At 39.8% G+C, this 16,283-nt stretch overlaps 1 protein-coding gene across 3 annotated transcripts in view; it reads left to right on the plus strand.

The window, feature by feature from the left end:
- Positions 1-16,283, plus strand: part of STK39 (serine/threonine kinase 39) — a 317,622-nt gene that overhangs the window by 58,100 nt on the left and 243,239 nt on the right. For all 3 annotated transcript variants that reach the window (XM_027865926.1, XM_027865927.1, XM_027865928.1), the window contains exon 2: positions 13,691-13,803. In XM_027865926.1, the coding sequence (XP_027721727.1) occupies positions 13,691-13,803 (113 nt within the window). The remainder of the gene's footprint in view (positions 1-13,690; positions 13,804-16,283) is intronic.

The raw sequence follows: 16,283 nt of genomic DNA on the forward strand, positions 1-16,283 counted from the left end.
CGTGTAGCCACTGTTGGACCCAGTTATTGTTCAGCCTTCAAACAGATCTCAGGACATTCATCTGAGGAGCATTTCTGGATCTGGTTATCAGATTTTATTTGGGAGCCTGTATTTTTTAGGAATTTATCAGTTTTCCTTACAGAAATGTACGTTTTCTGTCCCTTTCAGCACCCAAGTCTATTCACATATAAAAAGGACAGTACCTATATAAATATGAGCCATTATTACTTGTCAAGGGGCACTGTAAGTCTTATCAGCACTTTACAATCCAAAGTAAAAACAACTGGCAAAGAAGACTTAAAACTGAATAATTTCCTTCAGCTAAGAAAGGTAGGAATTAAATCAGTTGTTTAATATGCCATGTAACTATAATCAATCACTTATTCATATAAAGTAGAATACATATGTCTATTTATAATTAATAGGGATATTTAAAGCTTAGGAGTGCTGGCATTGGTGCTATAAGGAGATGGTTTTGATATTTTAACAAAAATATTTTTAATGGATTCCCCCCCCCCCCCGCATACATGCACACGTGTGCACTTGTTCCCTTCCGTCCCTAAGAGATAAGAACCATCTCAGGGATACCCCTGGTTGCCCTGTCCTGCCAGAAGAAACAGAGAAAGAAAGAGGCCCTGCATCTAATTTGCTGAGAGGAGTTAGGAGCTAACTGGACCATGCAGAATCCTCTGTCCAAGAGCCAGGGAGAAAATTTGTCTTAAAAATGTATGATGATACTTAATGACATGATATTACCTTTCAGAGCAGTATACTCTCTTAGTTATCCAGAATGTTGGAGAATTGAGGGTTTCTAAATAAGTATATTTTCTAGATAATTACAGCTTTGTGCTTAATAACCTAAAATTTATTACAGCCATTATGAATGGAAATTTTTCTAAAATTTATTACACACCTTATTGTTTGGTCTTGTCCGACTCTTCATGACTCCATTTGGGGTTTTCTTGGCAAAGATACTGAAGTGATTTGCCATTTCCTTCTCCAGTGGAGTAAGGCAAACAGGTTGAGTGACTTGTCTAGGGTCACACAGCTAGTAAGTGTCTAAGGCTGGGTTTGAACTCAGGTCTTCTCTGACTCCAGGGCTGGTGCTCTATCCATTGCACCATCTATCTGCCCCTGTCATTTGATTTTTGTTTGCTGATTCTTGAGGTGCTGAGATTAGATTGAAGTTTTATATAAGAAAAAGTTAATTTTTTCTATTTGTTTCCAGTACCCTTTTGGAGAGGTAGCGTGCCACAGTAGATAGAAGGCCAGGGTTGGCGTCAAGAAAATCTGGGTTCAGGTCCTTCCTCTGAAACAAACTAGTTTTATGACCATGGGTGGCACAGACCCAACAGACCCGGGTAGTATTGAATAGAGGCATTTCTTTGTATGGTGAGGGAAGTGAGAGTTCTGCTGAGCTCTGCCCTAGTCAAACTACATCAAGGACATTGTGTTCATTTCTGGGAGCCATATTTGAGGAAAGACATTGGCACAGTAGAGTTTAGAAAAAGGAGGGTGACTGGTATTTGGTGGGAACTGGTGATAAGTGATTTAGTCTGCAAGAGAGAAACCTGAGAGGATGCATGGTCGTTGTCTTCAAGTATCTGAAGGACTCATGTGGAAGGAAGGATTAGATTTTTTTCCCCCTGCTTAGCCCCAGGGGTCAGAACTAGGATGAATGGGTAGATGTTGCTGAGAGGCATATTTTGCCTTAGTGTAAGCCATATTTTGGCCTGGTCAAAAGTACAATGTGCTATTTTGGGCAGTGGTCAGTTTTTCCTTACTGCAGATAATCAAGAGGAATCTGGAAGATCACTTTGTTAGCATAGTTGTAGATGGGATTCCTGTTTAGGTACAGGTTGAACTAGGTGAATTATGAGGGTCCTTTCAGCTCTGAAATATCGGGATTTAGTGGCTTATTACTTGGTGTTTGTACTGTGATTGTCATTTTCCTAAAACACAGATCTGACCATGTCATTTCTCTACTCAAAGATCTTCAATGGCTTCCTATTTCCCGCTTTAAAATTTGTTTAGAGCCATATTGTATTTACAGGTGTTTGGAGGGGTTTGAGGGAGAGCTCAAGTAAGTCACTGCTTTTACTCCACCATCTTGGCTCCCCCTATTTCCTTTAGGATAAAATTTGTAATCCTTAGCCTGGCCACCACTTTTCTAGTCTTTTTTTCATGTTACTCTCTATTGTAGTTAAACTGACCTGTCATTTGGTCACCTTACACCACATTTCACCCTCCCCTTTTTATGCTTTTTTTCTTTTAGAATTTTATTTGTAAACTGGCAAAACTTGACAAACACCAAATTTCCATATATATATATGTATATAATTTAAAAAAAGATTATATAAACCTATATCGAATTGCTTGCCTTCTTATTAGGGGCGGGGGTGGGGAGGGAGGAAGGGAGAGAATTTGGAACGCAAAAGTTTTAAAAATGAATGTTAAAAATTGTTTTTAGGGGCAGCTAGTAGGTGGTGCAGTGTATAGAGCAGCGGCTATAGAGTCAGGAGAACCTGAGTTCAAATCCGGTCTCAGACCAGACACTTAACACTTACTAGCTGTGTGACCCTGGACAAGTCACTTAACCCCAATTGCCTCACCAAAACAAACAAAAATTGTTTTTACATGTAACTGGGAAAAAACAAAATACTAAACAAAAAAATACAAACTCCCTGTTCATACATAGTATCATACCTAATATCAATTATATATAACTTTTTTTTTCTTCTCATCTCTGCCTTTTTACCAAGTGTGGTTCTCCCATATCTAGAATCACTCCGTCTGGAAGAGTCCTAGCTTCTTTGAAATAGCTTAGATGCTACCTCCTACATGAGGCCTTTCCTGTTTGAAATGGCTTTTTCTTGTTTTGTATAATCCCTGAATATTGCAGAGAAAGTGCTGACCTGCTTTAGTGGAGGGTTCAGTCTCTTATTCTTGTTATTTACAGTTACTTGTGTTCATGTCATGTCTCCTCAGGAAAATGTAAGCTCCTTGAGGGCAAGGTCTGCTTTGGGCATTGTCCTGCTATTCTCTTGTGAGTGGTTTGGTTTTTTTGGGGTGGGGTCAGACCTCTGGCATAGGCAGCTCCCAGTGAGGAAATTCTCTCTCTTTACCAACGTACATTGGCCCTTGCTTGGCAACTCATACTCTTAGAGAGTGGTTTGGGGGCTATTGAGGAGTTAAGTGCTTTGTCCAGGGTGACACAGCCAGTGTATGTCAGAGATGGAGAGCTGCACCCTCTTCTCCGTGACTGTGAGACCTGCTCTTTATCCAGTATTCTCACTAGTTTGTACACAGTAGATGCTTAAAAAGTATTGATTGAGTTGAAATGCTTCACCTATGCTTAGAACTGGACTCAAATTGACTGTTCATTCATGTAGAGGCTATTTTAAGAAGCACTGAGACACCTTAGGGCATCATCTCCTGCCCCAGAGATGAGTGCTAGCTCCAAAAGCTTATTACCTGCTTTATTGAGGCTTTCCAGTGCAGTTATCAGCCCTTTTCTCTAGGTGAACTGAATTTGACCACTTGGTAATATAAGTATTTTAGGAGGGGATGGGGCCCTTGCAGGCAGTTGTGTTTTTTCTTGCCTTTAGAGGGAAGTAGTGACTATTTAAGCAGTTAGGTGGCACAGTTGGATGGAGCTCTTGACCTACAGTCACAAAGACCTGAGTTAAAATCTAGCTATGTGGGGCAGCTAGGTGGCTCAGTGGATGTCAGGATGACTTGAGTTCAAATGCGGCCTCAGACCAAACACTTGACGCTAGCTGTGTGACCCTGGGCATATCACTTAACCCCAATTGCCCCCCCCCCCAAATCTAGCTGTGTGTGGCTGGTAACACTGGCTGTGTGACCCTAGTCAAGTCACTTAGCCCTGTTTGCCTCAGTTTCCTCATCTGTAATAATGAGCTAGAAAAGGAAATGGCAAACTACTCCAATGTTTTTGCCAAGAAAACCCCAAATGGGGTCATGAAGGCTCAGATGCAACTGAACAACAACAACAAAAGTGATTGTTTATCTGGACAAATAGGAACTGACATTCCCTTGTGGAATGTTGGCTTCCATTTAGTTGATTTAATCGGTGTATGGAATAGGTTTTTTGTTTTAGCTTTTTTTTTTTTCTTTGTTAGGCAGGGTTAGAAGACCTCCTCAGAGCAGAATAGGACATTTTGTAACCAAGCCAGATCATGAGATTTTATTTTATTGATTTCATGAAGTCATAGCAGGAAAAGATCTCAAAGTTAGCTTTTCGGTATATAAAAATAAAGTCTGTACCTCTAACTATTTCCTGATTTGGAGGTCTGTAATTGTTCTAGGACCTTTACCTCCTACTGGGTATTGGTATTCCTCTGCCCTAATTTGTTCTACTGTTAGTCATAACAATTTAAACTTCTTAGAATAGCATACACCATGTATGGATTTTTAAAAAATTTGCAGCAATAGCTAACTGGGAATGTAATTTAAGATTAAAGTGCCTGACCAAGTCTGCTCAAATATTCCATTTTGGTAATAATAATTTTTGTTTAGAATTCTATTTTGACAGCGTTCCTTTATATACGGTATTATATTCGGCCTTCATAACAATTCAGTTCGGCTTACCAAATATTTATTAAGCAACAGCTCCATGCATGGCACTATGCTAAGGGCTGGGTATGCAAAAACAAAACAAAAGAACATTTGGAGGTAAGTGGGTAGCATATATTATTAAGGCTTTTGGCAATCTGGCTCTCGTCGACTTCTCTAGCTCTTAGGCCCACTGTCCTAAAGGCTGTCTGCTTGTTAGTGTCTACATCTGCTCCTTTTGGAGTTGGTGCAGGTGTAGGTTACTAGGAAAACCCCTTAGCAACTCTTGGCACATTGTTACCCCCTTTTAAAAAAGATTAATTTAAAAACAATTTTTTTTTTTTGGCTAGGCAGTGGGGTTAAGTGACTTCCACAGGATCACACAGCTAGTAAGTGTTATGTGCCTGAGGCCGAATTTGAACTCAGGTCCTCCTGAATCCAGGGCCAGTGCTCTATCCACTGTGCCACCTAGCTGCCCCAAAACAATTTTTTTTTAAACATGAGAGAACTTAAAGAGCTTTTACTTTTATATGAAAAAGTTTTATCCTTGCCACACATTCCAAAATCCTGAGTTGCTGAGTCTAAACCAGTTTTTTTGAAAGCTGGTAATAAAAAAGTATACACTTAATTTAACTTCTGTTTGAGTAGAAATTGTGTTTGCAAAGGTCATGTTACCTTTTATCTCATATGTGGGTTTTTTTAATAAGCTAGTCAAGTCTGATTGCTTAATGTGCATACACTATTTTATGTGTTATTTTTTAAAGAAGGCTCTGCTCTAAATCAGTTAATCATGAAGAGCCTGATTGCACTATGACATTAATAATATATATTTTCATAGACTTTTCTGAGAACTTCAAGAAGTTTTCTTTCATGTTTAAAACCCTATAACCCTTTCAATGAATGTGTAAGGTAGGTCAGAAATACCATTATTCCCATTTTATAGATTTTTGGAAGCTGAGACTCAGAGATGTTAAATGACCCCCCCCCCCCCCAAAAAAAGCTACTAGTTAGTGGCAAAGTCTGAAATAGACCCTAACTCTGAACTAAGGAATAAACAGTTAGCTCCTAAATCCTCCCCTATTCCTGTCCTGGCTTCTCTCCTCTGGGTGGGCCTGTCTTAATTGCCAGTCTTCCTGGGTGCATGAGTCAGCATGTGTTCTGGGGTGGGAGGAGTTCTTAGTCACTGATTGGGCAGCTTCCTGGGGCAAATTATGAGGGGGAGGGGTGGCCACACGTGTCCTGCGTGATCTCGGGCAGGTCCTTGAATCTCTTTGGACGTCAGTTTCCTCATATATAAAAATAAAGGATTTGGATTTTCGTGATCTCTAAGGTCCCTTCTGTATCTAAATCTGTGATTCTGCGAGCTCTGAACCTGCAGTGTCAGGTGTTTTCAGCTCCACAAGGTATGTATGCTTTGAAGACCTTTGGTTGAAAATTGCTACGAGCTCTCAAGAGGACTGCTTGAAATTTTGTTTTGGCAAATGTTGTACTTCCACAACATTTTGTCTTGTGGTTCTATCTCCACCGCACCATCTTTCATCCATCTGCCCCCTTCTCTCATGCACAACCCCCACCACAGCTGTTCAGACAGACCCTCTTTACCCTAGCCTGAACAATTGCATAGCCCCTAAATATGGTCTGCCTGATGTCAGACTCTTTCTTCTCCAGTTCCTTATTTCGATGCAATCAAAATAATCGTGCTAAAGAATTGGAAATTGAATAGGGCACAGGGTGAGTTGAAGATGAAGGTGTGATATCTGGAAAATAAAATTAAGGGGTGAGAGAGGATTATACTGGGAGAAGGAGAAAGGGAGAAGTAGAATGGGGTAAATTATCTCACATGAAACAGACAAGAAATGACTTTTACAGTGGAGGGGAAATGGGAGAAGGTGAGAGGAAATGAGTGAATATTATTCTTGTAGGATTTGGCTTAAGGAGGGAATAACATGCACAATGGGGTATGGAAATCTATGTTATCCTACAGGAAATTAAGGGGGAAAGGGGACAAAAGAGCAGCGGATTAGGGAGGGGATAATCAGAAGCAAACACTTCTAAGGAGGGACAGGGTCAAAAGAGAGAGTGGAATAAATGGGGGGGTAGGATAGGATGAAGGGAAATATACTTAGTTTTTCACAACAGGATTACTATGGAAGTGTTTTGCATGACTACACATCTATAACCTGTATCGAGGTGCTTGCCTTTTCAATGAGGGTGGGTGGGGAGGGAGGAAGAAAATTTGTAACTCAAAGTTTTAAAAACACATGTTAAAAATAAAAATTAAAAAAAACAATAAAAAAAAGAATTGGAAATTGAGAGGATGCCCATCAGTTGGGGAATGGCTGAACAAGTTGTGGTATATGAGTGTAATGGAATACTATGCTATAAGAAATGATGAACAGGCTGACTTCAGAGAAACCTGGAAAGACTTGTATGGTCTGATGCTGAGTGAAGTGAGCAGAACCAGGAGAATGTTGTACACAGTAACAGCCACATTGTGCGATGACTAATATTGATAAACTTAACCTTTCTCAGCAATACAAGGATCTAAGACATCTCCAAAGGCCTTCGTGATGGAAAATACTGTCCATGAATAAGAACTATGGAGTTTGAATGCAGATCGAAACATACTATTTGCTATTTTTTTTCTTCTGTTGTGTTTTGTTTCCTCTTTCTGGTGGTTCCTCACATTGGCTCTAATTCTTACAACATCACTAGTGTGAAAATATGTTTAATGGGAATATATGTATGTATAGCCTATATCAGATTGCATGCCATGTAGGGGAGGGAGATGGAGAAAAATTTTAAACTCAAAAGCATATGGAAGTGATTGCTGATAAATCAAAATAAATTTTAAAAAAAACCCCATAAAGAAAAAAAAAATCTTGCTAAAGCCCAAGCCTTAACCATGCCACCCTCCTCATCAGGAATCTTCAGTGGTTCCCTATTCCCTCTGTATTACACACACACACACACACACACACACACACACACACACACACATATAAAATTATCTGTATTATACATATATAATAATATGTAAACTCTAGTAGTTTAAAGCCTTTCATAGTCTGGCTCCGGCCTGCATTTTCAGACTCGTTCCTTCCATCAGCCAAAATGGAGAGGTGAGCCAGCCTTCTTCCTCTTCATGGCCTAGTGGCTCTTCCCAGAATCCCCCAGCTGGAGACCTTTGCTGAAGCTGCCAACCCATGCCAAGAATTAACTTCCTTCTTACCCCAGACCTTTTGAGAATGTTCAGCTTCTTTCAAAGCTTAATCCAGTGCAAGCTTCTACAGCTCAGTTCCTGGTAGTTGTTAGATCTGTCTTCCTCCTTCAATTATCTTGTATTTGCTTTTGTTCACATGTTGTATCCCCTATTAGGACAGTAAACTTCTTGAGGACAGGGGCAGTCTTTAATTTTGCCTTTATCCATTGGTTACTAATCTTGGAGTATGCCCACTGAATTTGAATTTATTCCCCAGCATCTAACATACTTCCTGGATAAAGCAAGGCAAGTCACCTAGTGGTAAACTTTTACTGTAATCAGGTCGAATCAGATAAAAAAAAAATCTGTGTCCTTCTGCACACCTTTAACTTGTGTGGATTAGGCCTTTTAAATGCCCCAGTACTCATTTCCATAATTCCTTGTTCCTCGCTGGTTTAGTTTGTGGCTTCCCCACCCGCTTTGGATTCTTCCCTCCTTAACTGAGTGAATGTAGACTGGGTATTTTGTTGCCACCTTAGGTCCAGGTTGAGTTTAATTATATTCAGTCCAATTTGATTCCGTTTCTGGCTATCTCCCTTAAAATCAGAACCCCAGGCTAGTCTTTGTTTTTCTGTGGTATTATCAGATGGTTGTTGATGAGTTATACACAAGTGCAGCCTTTCATTGGCAAGGTCTGTGACCTCCAAATGTTTTAACATGTCAGGTTTTCCCAGGTAATGTAGCTTATTCAGGTCATTGTTGAAATCTAAGTACACTTTGCTGAGAGGCTGTTTTCCTTCCTCTCCTGGGTTTTTACTGTTCAGTTTTCTTTAAATCTGTGGCTTACAACATTGCTGGAAGAAAATTCAATTATTTGACTTTTCTCCTTTGAGCAAAAGTAGACGGTTCCCAGCAGCTGCAAGGCTGTCAGTACCAGCTTGACTGTAGTTCTGATGAATCTGTGCCTCCGCCCATAGTATGTCCATCACATGGATCTGCCTTAAAAAACTTAAAAGAGAAAGAGGAGGAGAAGTGTGTTTTGTAAAGGAATGACCACAGTGAGATGTATAACATCTGTCTCTCAGTGTGCTCTTCTGATGGAAAGGGTATTTGATTTAGTAGTTTGCAGTGCTGGGTGTTCCTTTCACTTAACTGAGAGTGCTTAAAGATAAAGGAATATTTTTGATAAGACTTCCTCCTTTAGAGAGAGATAGTAAGATGAAGCAAATGGCAGCAAGGGGTAAATCAAGTTAAAAGAATGCATCCTAGAATCAGAGACTGTTAGAACTAAAAGGGACCCTAGAGGTCATCTAGACCAAAGTGTCATGGACCCCTTTGATAGTCCAGTGAAGCCTATGGATCCTTTTTTTAGAATAATATTTTTAAATATGTACAATAAAATTCAAGGATTACAAAGGAAATCAACTGAAATACAATTATAAGGTATTTCTAAAAAAATCCACTGACCCAATAGTAAGAACCCCCGATCTAGTCCAGTCCCCTCATTTTACAGGTGGGGAAACTGAGGTCCAGAGAGGAAGTGACCTGCCTTCTGGAAAAAAAAAAGTGGCAGGGCAAGAACCCAGGTTATTTAACTCAATTCACTGTCTGCTTTTTAAACTTAGTGATCTCAGCTCCAGAAGACTATGGACATGCAATTCAGTTCAATAAACATTTATTACAGTTATGTAATGTAGTGATTATGCTGGACTTGGACTCCTGAAGACCCGAGTTCAAGTTCTGCCTCTGACATTTACTACCTGGATGATCTTGGGTAAATCACGTAACTGCTTCCTGACTCAGTTGCCATATCTGTAAAATGGGGATAATGATAGCACCTACCTTCCATGTTTGTTGTGAGAATCCATTAAAATAATATATGTAAAGCACTTTGTAAATCTTAAAGCACTATATAAATATTAACTATTATTTATGAGATATACCTCCTTATATTCTAGGCACTGGAGATGATACTCCTACTCTCATGGGACATCTTTTTCTGATTGTTTCTGAGTGAACTTGGTTTTTTGGGATAACTAGCAGTGACATTTCAGAAAATAGATGTTATTTTCTTCAGGCTCCAAAAGCAAAGAAAAGGCAACAATTAAAGGAAGAGGGCATAGAACCCAGAGAATGTCTATTATCAATTCAGGGAATACATCTGGAAAGGAATAGTGAACTTGGTGAAGATTTTTTTGCTTGTGGTACCTATTAGGACACATTTAACATTAGTATCTATCTGTTCTGCGCTCCCTGGAAAATTTATGTAACTATAATTTCACAGCTATTTACTAAAGTGAAGGTGGCAAGGTTGCCCAAAATGGTGTTCTAAAAAGTCCTCCCTGTTGCTTAGAATCAAACTAGTGACTGGAAATGATCTTATAGAATGGTTTTGCCCTTGTCCTTTACCTGACTTTAAGTAGCACTTGGAAATGACCTGAAAACTGAAGGTAGTGTTAAGAGCTTTCTGTTTTCAAAGTAACCCATAGTACTACTGTGGAAATGTATTCTTTGCAGTATAGCACAGGTGGGAGTAGATACCTATCTCTTCCCCTCCCCCCAACCCCTACCCTACCTTGGGATGGGGTTAGACCTTTTACTCATGTTTCCCCCACCCACCTTTGGGGAAGACACTGGGTACTACTCAACTCTCAAAGTCGTAGGTGTAACTGGCACATGTGGGGTGGGGAGGGTGAGAGTGAAAGTGGGGATGTAATCTTACTATTTGGCCACTATGTTTCCTAAGCTCCCACTGGTGTGCTTCACACTCACACAAAGTAGTCACACCATTGACTGTTGTTTAGTAATAAGTGTTTCTGACTACAGCAAAAATAATCATCATCTTTATTCAGTAGTAGATAAAAGCAGTCAAAATTTTGTAGCCCACCCATCCATGAACTTGAGTCACATTCTCAGTATTGTACATACTTTCTGTGGGGGAGCGTGAGTACACGTTGAAGCTTAGTGGTAAGGTACATGAGTAGGGAAACCCCTGTGTCCAGGGTGGTTTGTGACTTTGGACTACAGGTCTGGATGTCAGGAATCTCTTTTAGGAAATGGTCTGCACCACATGTTATCCCTTTCTCTTCTGAGCCTCTGTGCTCTACAGCTAGATAAAGCTATTTCTCTGCTATTCTTGGGCCACTGAGGTAGTGTTAAGTTCTACTAATAAGCAAAAACATTTGTTACTGTTTCACTGAAACTGTAACCTTAAACCTGAGGACTGTTGATTTCAGGTGTCTTCCTTTACCTGAGCTTGGAAACAGTATTAAGCTACTTTAGGGACAAGCAGCTCCCCAGATTTGCCCTTTGTACTAGGAGGAGGATTTTCCTCTCAAGGTACAGGGTAGTAGAAGGCAATATAATCAGGCCCCTGAGAGGTTTCCCTTGTGACATTCTTTGGTTGATGCTAAAGGACAGTGAACTCAAGACAGCTCACTGCCACCAGGTGGATGTTGCTTCTTCCAATGTTTCTTTTTTCTTTTTAAAAAAATTTTAACATTTGATTTTTTTTATTTTGAATTCCCTATTTTCTCTTTCCCAGGTGCCATTGAGAGGGCAAGTAATATGATACCCATTGTACATATGAAGTCATGCAAAACATTTCCATATTTTCTTGTTCATTTGTTTCAGTCCTGTCCAACTCTTCATGACCCCATTTGGGACTTTCTTGGCAAAGATTTTCTTGGTTTGCCATTTCCTTCTCTAGCTCATTTTACAGTTGAGGAAACTGAGGCAGAAATAGGTTAAGTGACTTGCCTAGGTTCATATAGGTAGTACTTATATTGATTAGAGTAGCTAAGTCTTTCATAGTTGATCATCCTTACAATATTGCTTTTACTGTGTACAATTTTCTCCTGGCTTTGCTCACTTCACTTTGCATCAGTTCCTGTAAGTCTTCCCAAGTTTTTCTGAAAGCATCTTGCTCATCATTTCTTATAGTGCAATAATATTCCATCACAATCCTATAGCACAACAGGTTCAGCCATTCCGCAACTGATGGGCATCTCCTCACTTCTAATTCTTTGCCACCACAAAGAGAACTGCTATAAATATTTTTGCTCAAATAGGTTCCTTCCCTTTTTCTTTGATCTCTTTGAGGTATATCTCTAGTTAGTTTCCAAAAGCTACAGCAGTCACCTCCAATCAGAGATGCAGAACTTGCCTATCAGTTTTGCTCAGCTCAAGTCAGTTTCTGTATCCTATTTTTTGGCAGTAACTTCTCTGTTGGACTTCTCTTGTGTTTTCTCATACTAGCTTTTCATTCTTCTGATTCTCTTATCTTCTTTCTCCTATAGCTTCTCTCATAGCATGGTATCCTCACGATTAGTGATCTAGCTCTAACCCATTTTGGAAAACACCCAAATGCATGGCTACAGCAGGTACAGTGTAAATTATATACTTTTTCCGGTACCCTCCAGACAGTTCTGTGATTTAGAGTTTCTTAGCTATATTGTTAAAAACCCTGAAGAGTCATATGTAAATGAACCAATGGATTGCATTGTACTGCAGCCATCCCATCTTTAGCCAGTATTTATACCTTTAAGTTTCTCTTTAATGGTACGCTTGAGAACTGTTTCAAGCTGTCTTTTTTTTTTTTTTTACATGAATGTACTTTTTCTGTCCGTTTCAGTAACTAAATTGTTTACATGCCAAAGGGACATTAGTGTGAACCACACCTATGATTTTACTGGAATAAAACACAGTCTGTCACATTCTAGTCTAACAATCTTTACTACTTTCCTCCCCTCCTCCCCCCAGCGTCTGAAGACTTCCAATGTACAGAGCGAGTGACTCCTTCCACAGGCAGCCTTTTCTACCTTCCGATAGTTCTGATTATTAGAAATTTTTATGTCAACCCTACCTAGATCTGTTTCTCTGTAACTTATACCCACAAGGTAGCTCTCCTCTTCTGGGCAGCAGATATACAATATAATAACCAAGTACTTCTTTTTAACTTCATTATTTTTGTCAGTAGCACCACCATTGCCCCTTTCTCACCATGTCTGAAACCTGAGTCTTTCACTTCCAACCAGTTACTAAGTTCGTTCCATCTTTGAAATACCCTTGTATCTATTCTATTCTCCCTCTATTCCCAGGCTACTCACCTGTATTCTTCCAGTGAGATGTTAGCTCTAGAGTGAAAGGGTCCTTAAAAGTCATCTAGTCCAAACCCTTGTTTTCCAGATGAGGAAACTGAGGCTCCAGGAGGTTAAATTACTTGCCCAAGGTCACCCAAGTAGTAAGTAGCAGAATGTGATTTTGAATTAAGGTTCTCTGACTCTAAAGGCAGCCTTTTTCCTGTTGCATCAATATGTCTCTTGAGTCTCCCAAACAATACTCACTTTGCTATTTCAGCCCAGTTTTTCATAGTGTTGCCAGACTTATCTTTCTTATGCATAGATCTGGTTGTGTCATTCTTATGCTGAAAAATCTTTAAAGACTCTCTGTTGCCCAGCGAGGAAACTTTAAACTCCTGCTAGGCATTCGAGACCCTGCACAGTCTGGTGCCGTCTTATTATTCCAGTCATCTTCCAAACCTCCTTCCTCCATGGTCTCAACCAGTCATCCATGGACTGTATGTCTGATAACTGCACCACCTAGCTGCCCCCGTAACCTAACTCTTAATGAGTGGAGGACTTAATGTAAGCTTGGTCTATTGAACCACTTGAAAGGGACTTATTTAACCTTCCTTCTTTCTCAAATTCAGAATAACCTATGATTGTCTATTGCTATTTAGTAAGTATTTAAAAAAAAGTAGAACTTTAGAAATGTCAAAAGGTAGCATTTGAGATCCTCTCTATATGACTGCTTGTTTATGTATAGATATCTGTTCATAAAAGTGCTAACAAAGATTAAAGGGTAACCAGTCTTTTTCTTGCTTGATAACCTCTCCTCTGTTAACTCTTTCAGGCAGCGGCGCTACTGCTGTGGTCCAGGCTGCACTATGCAAACCCCGTCAAGAGCGAGTAGCAATAAAACGCATCAACTTAGAAAAATGCCAGACAAGCATGGATGAGCTACTAGTAAGTAAACAAGTGAAACAAATGATGGTTTATTTTTCTTACTTTTTTTATGGCTTGATAAAAAGGATTAGAAAAGAGAGTAACAACTTGGGTGTATTAGTTTTGAAGCTTTTATTTCTTAAGGAACCAGCTACAAACTCCCTCCCTTCAAATTTTTAATTGGTGTAGTAATGAACTCTAATATTTATAATGTTTTAATTAAATTCAGTAAACATTTCATAAGACCTTGTTATATACCAAACGTTGTGCTAGGCTGGGGAGTACAAAGGTGAATGAAGCTTGGTCCCTTCCAGTAAGGAACTTATAGTCTAATTGAGTACATCAGCTAGAACCCTGGGTAGATAGATTAGTAGGTCATAAACAAGTAGAAGTGGGTAAGGATATACTTTCCATGATATTTGAAAGATGGAGAATAACAACCAAGAGGCAAGACAGGAGAAGGACAAATGTCCAAATTTCTAAAAAGGGAGAAGAGGGTGGAGACTGCACACTATTGGTCAGAGAGTTTTCCTGAGACCAGGGAAAATCCTAGAACCACTAAAAGGTCTTTAGTGGAATGCCCCAGGGATCTTGGTCCTTGTCCTTGGGCTCTTTAATATTTTAATCATTGACTTGAATAAAGACTGAAGATAGATACTTATCAGACTTGCTGTTGACACAAAATGAGGAAGTATAGATACCATATTGACTGATACAATTCAAACGTAGAAAGATCTGTACAAGCTAGAACATTGGATTGAATCGCAGATATTTTTCAGCCTGGACCTGTAATTTCACTGTAATTTCAGTGAAACTTATGAAACTTAATAGGGGTAAACATAAAATCTTATACATGGGTCCAAAAAAATCATCTTTACAACTTCAAGATAGTGAGGACAGAAGAGATAGCATTTATCAAAAAGAGTAAAGGGTATTAGTGGACTGCAAGCTCAGAATGGGTCAGCAAAATGATATGATAGTTAAAAAAGCTAATGTGATGTTAGGCTGCACTAAGAGAAGTACAGTTGTCCCTCTCTTATAAGACTAGTCCTTAGGCATAATTCATCCTGATTGTTGTGCTCAGTTCTGGACACAGCCTTTTAGGAAGGACATGAATGAGTTGGAGGGTACCCAGACGAGAGTGGTCAAGGTGATGGAAGACCTGGATGGTGTCATGTGAAGTTCATCCAAGTAACCAGGGGTGTTTTACCTGAGGAGAGAAGACTTGATGGGAGTGAGGGGTGTGCGCGCACACGCGCGTGTGTGTGTGTGTGTGTGTGCGCGTGTGCGTATTATAGTTATCTTTTAAGTATTTGAGTGGCTGTCATATTAAGGAGATATTAGACTTATTTTGCCTGGCCCCAGAGACAGAATTAAGAGTAATAGAAGTTGCAGAGAGGAAGATTTAGGCTTGGCCTAAGAAAGAAAATTTTTTCCAATAGTTAGAGTTCATTGTAAATTGAATGAGCTGTCTTTATTCCACTTAAAGCCTTCTGGCTAGATGACCACCTGTCAGGGATGTTGGAAGTGTCTCTATAGGCTCACTGGGCTCAAGGAGGCTGGGTTGCTCATTCCTTCTCACAGAGGGACCCTTATCTTTGAGATCACATGGCTACCAGGTTCAGTTCTAGGGAAGCTTAGGCTTTAAAGGGAGGGACCAGGCTCTTTCTTGTGGAACTTTCTGTATTTTAATGCCCCCACTCCAGAGTCTCATAGAAAAATCATTAGGTTTTATTCTTGCCTAGGGTCTCCCTAAAAGATAGAAAGTTACTCAAGGTAAAATGTAGATCGGGTACAGCACAGCTGTTTATTTCTTTGACTAAGAAAAATGCTGAAAACATAAAAGGGTCAAAAGCTTTCATTGAAAAAGATATAAAACAGGATGCTATTTTACTCTTCTAGAAGCTTGACACTTAAAATACAGGAAATTTAGTGTGACTCTGGAATAAACATTTCACCTTTACTATGGCTCTGCACTGTCCACATGACTCCCTCAAGGTTCATGTCCTCTGGCAGAGTGGGCCAGGGTTTGACTTTGTGTTTCTGTGTGTGGTCATCTTGTCTGAGAAAAGTCTTCTGCAGTGCAGCCAGCACCAGTTGAGGGACCCAGGAGCTTTTGATTTCTTGAACTAGTGAGGTTTTCTCTCAGGCTGGAAATATCTTTCTTGGGATCTCTAAGGTTATACTCTGGGAAAGAAACACAAAACAGAAGAAGCAACCAAGGCCTTGAGAATACAACTTAGGCTTACTTAGATGACATGTACTGCTTTTAATGAGCCATGGAGGAGAGGCCTCTTCCCTCAACATGGGAAATCCCGGAAGTGAGTTCCATGATACCCATTCTAAAGAGGAAAAAGAGTGAGAATGGAGGTTGTCTTTTCTCTTAGAATCTACTGAGGGGGTGTTTCTTCCTAAATCAGCATCCAGTCTGCTTTGATGAATTCCCCTCCCCCTTTCTGCTGACATATGGATGAAAGGATTGCTGTGTCAGACACCTAGTC

The sequence above is a fragment of the Vombatus ursinus genome, unplaced genomic scaffold, assembly GCF_900497805.2.
Source record: "Vombatus ursinus unplaced genomic scaffold, bare-nosed wombat genome assembly UNPS02014779.1, whole genome shotgun sequence".
Classification (NCBI taxonomy): domain Eukaryota; kingdom Metazoa; phylum Chordata; class Mammalia; order Diprotodontia; family Vombatidae; genus Vombatus; species Vombatus ursinus.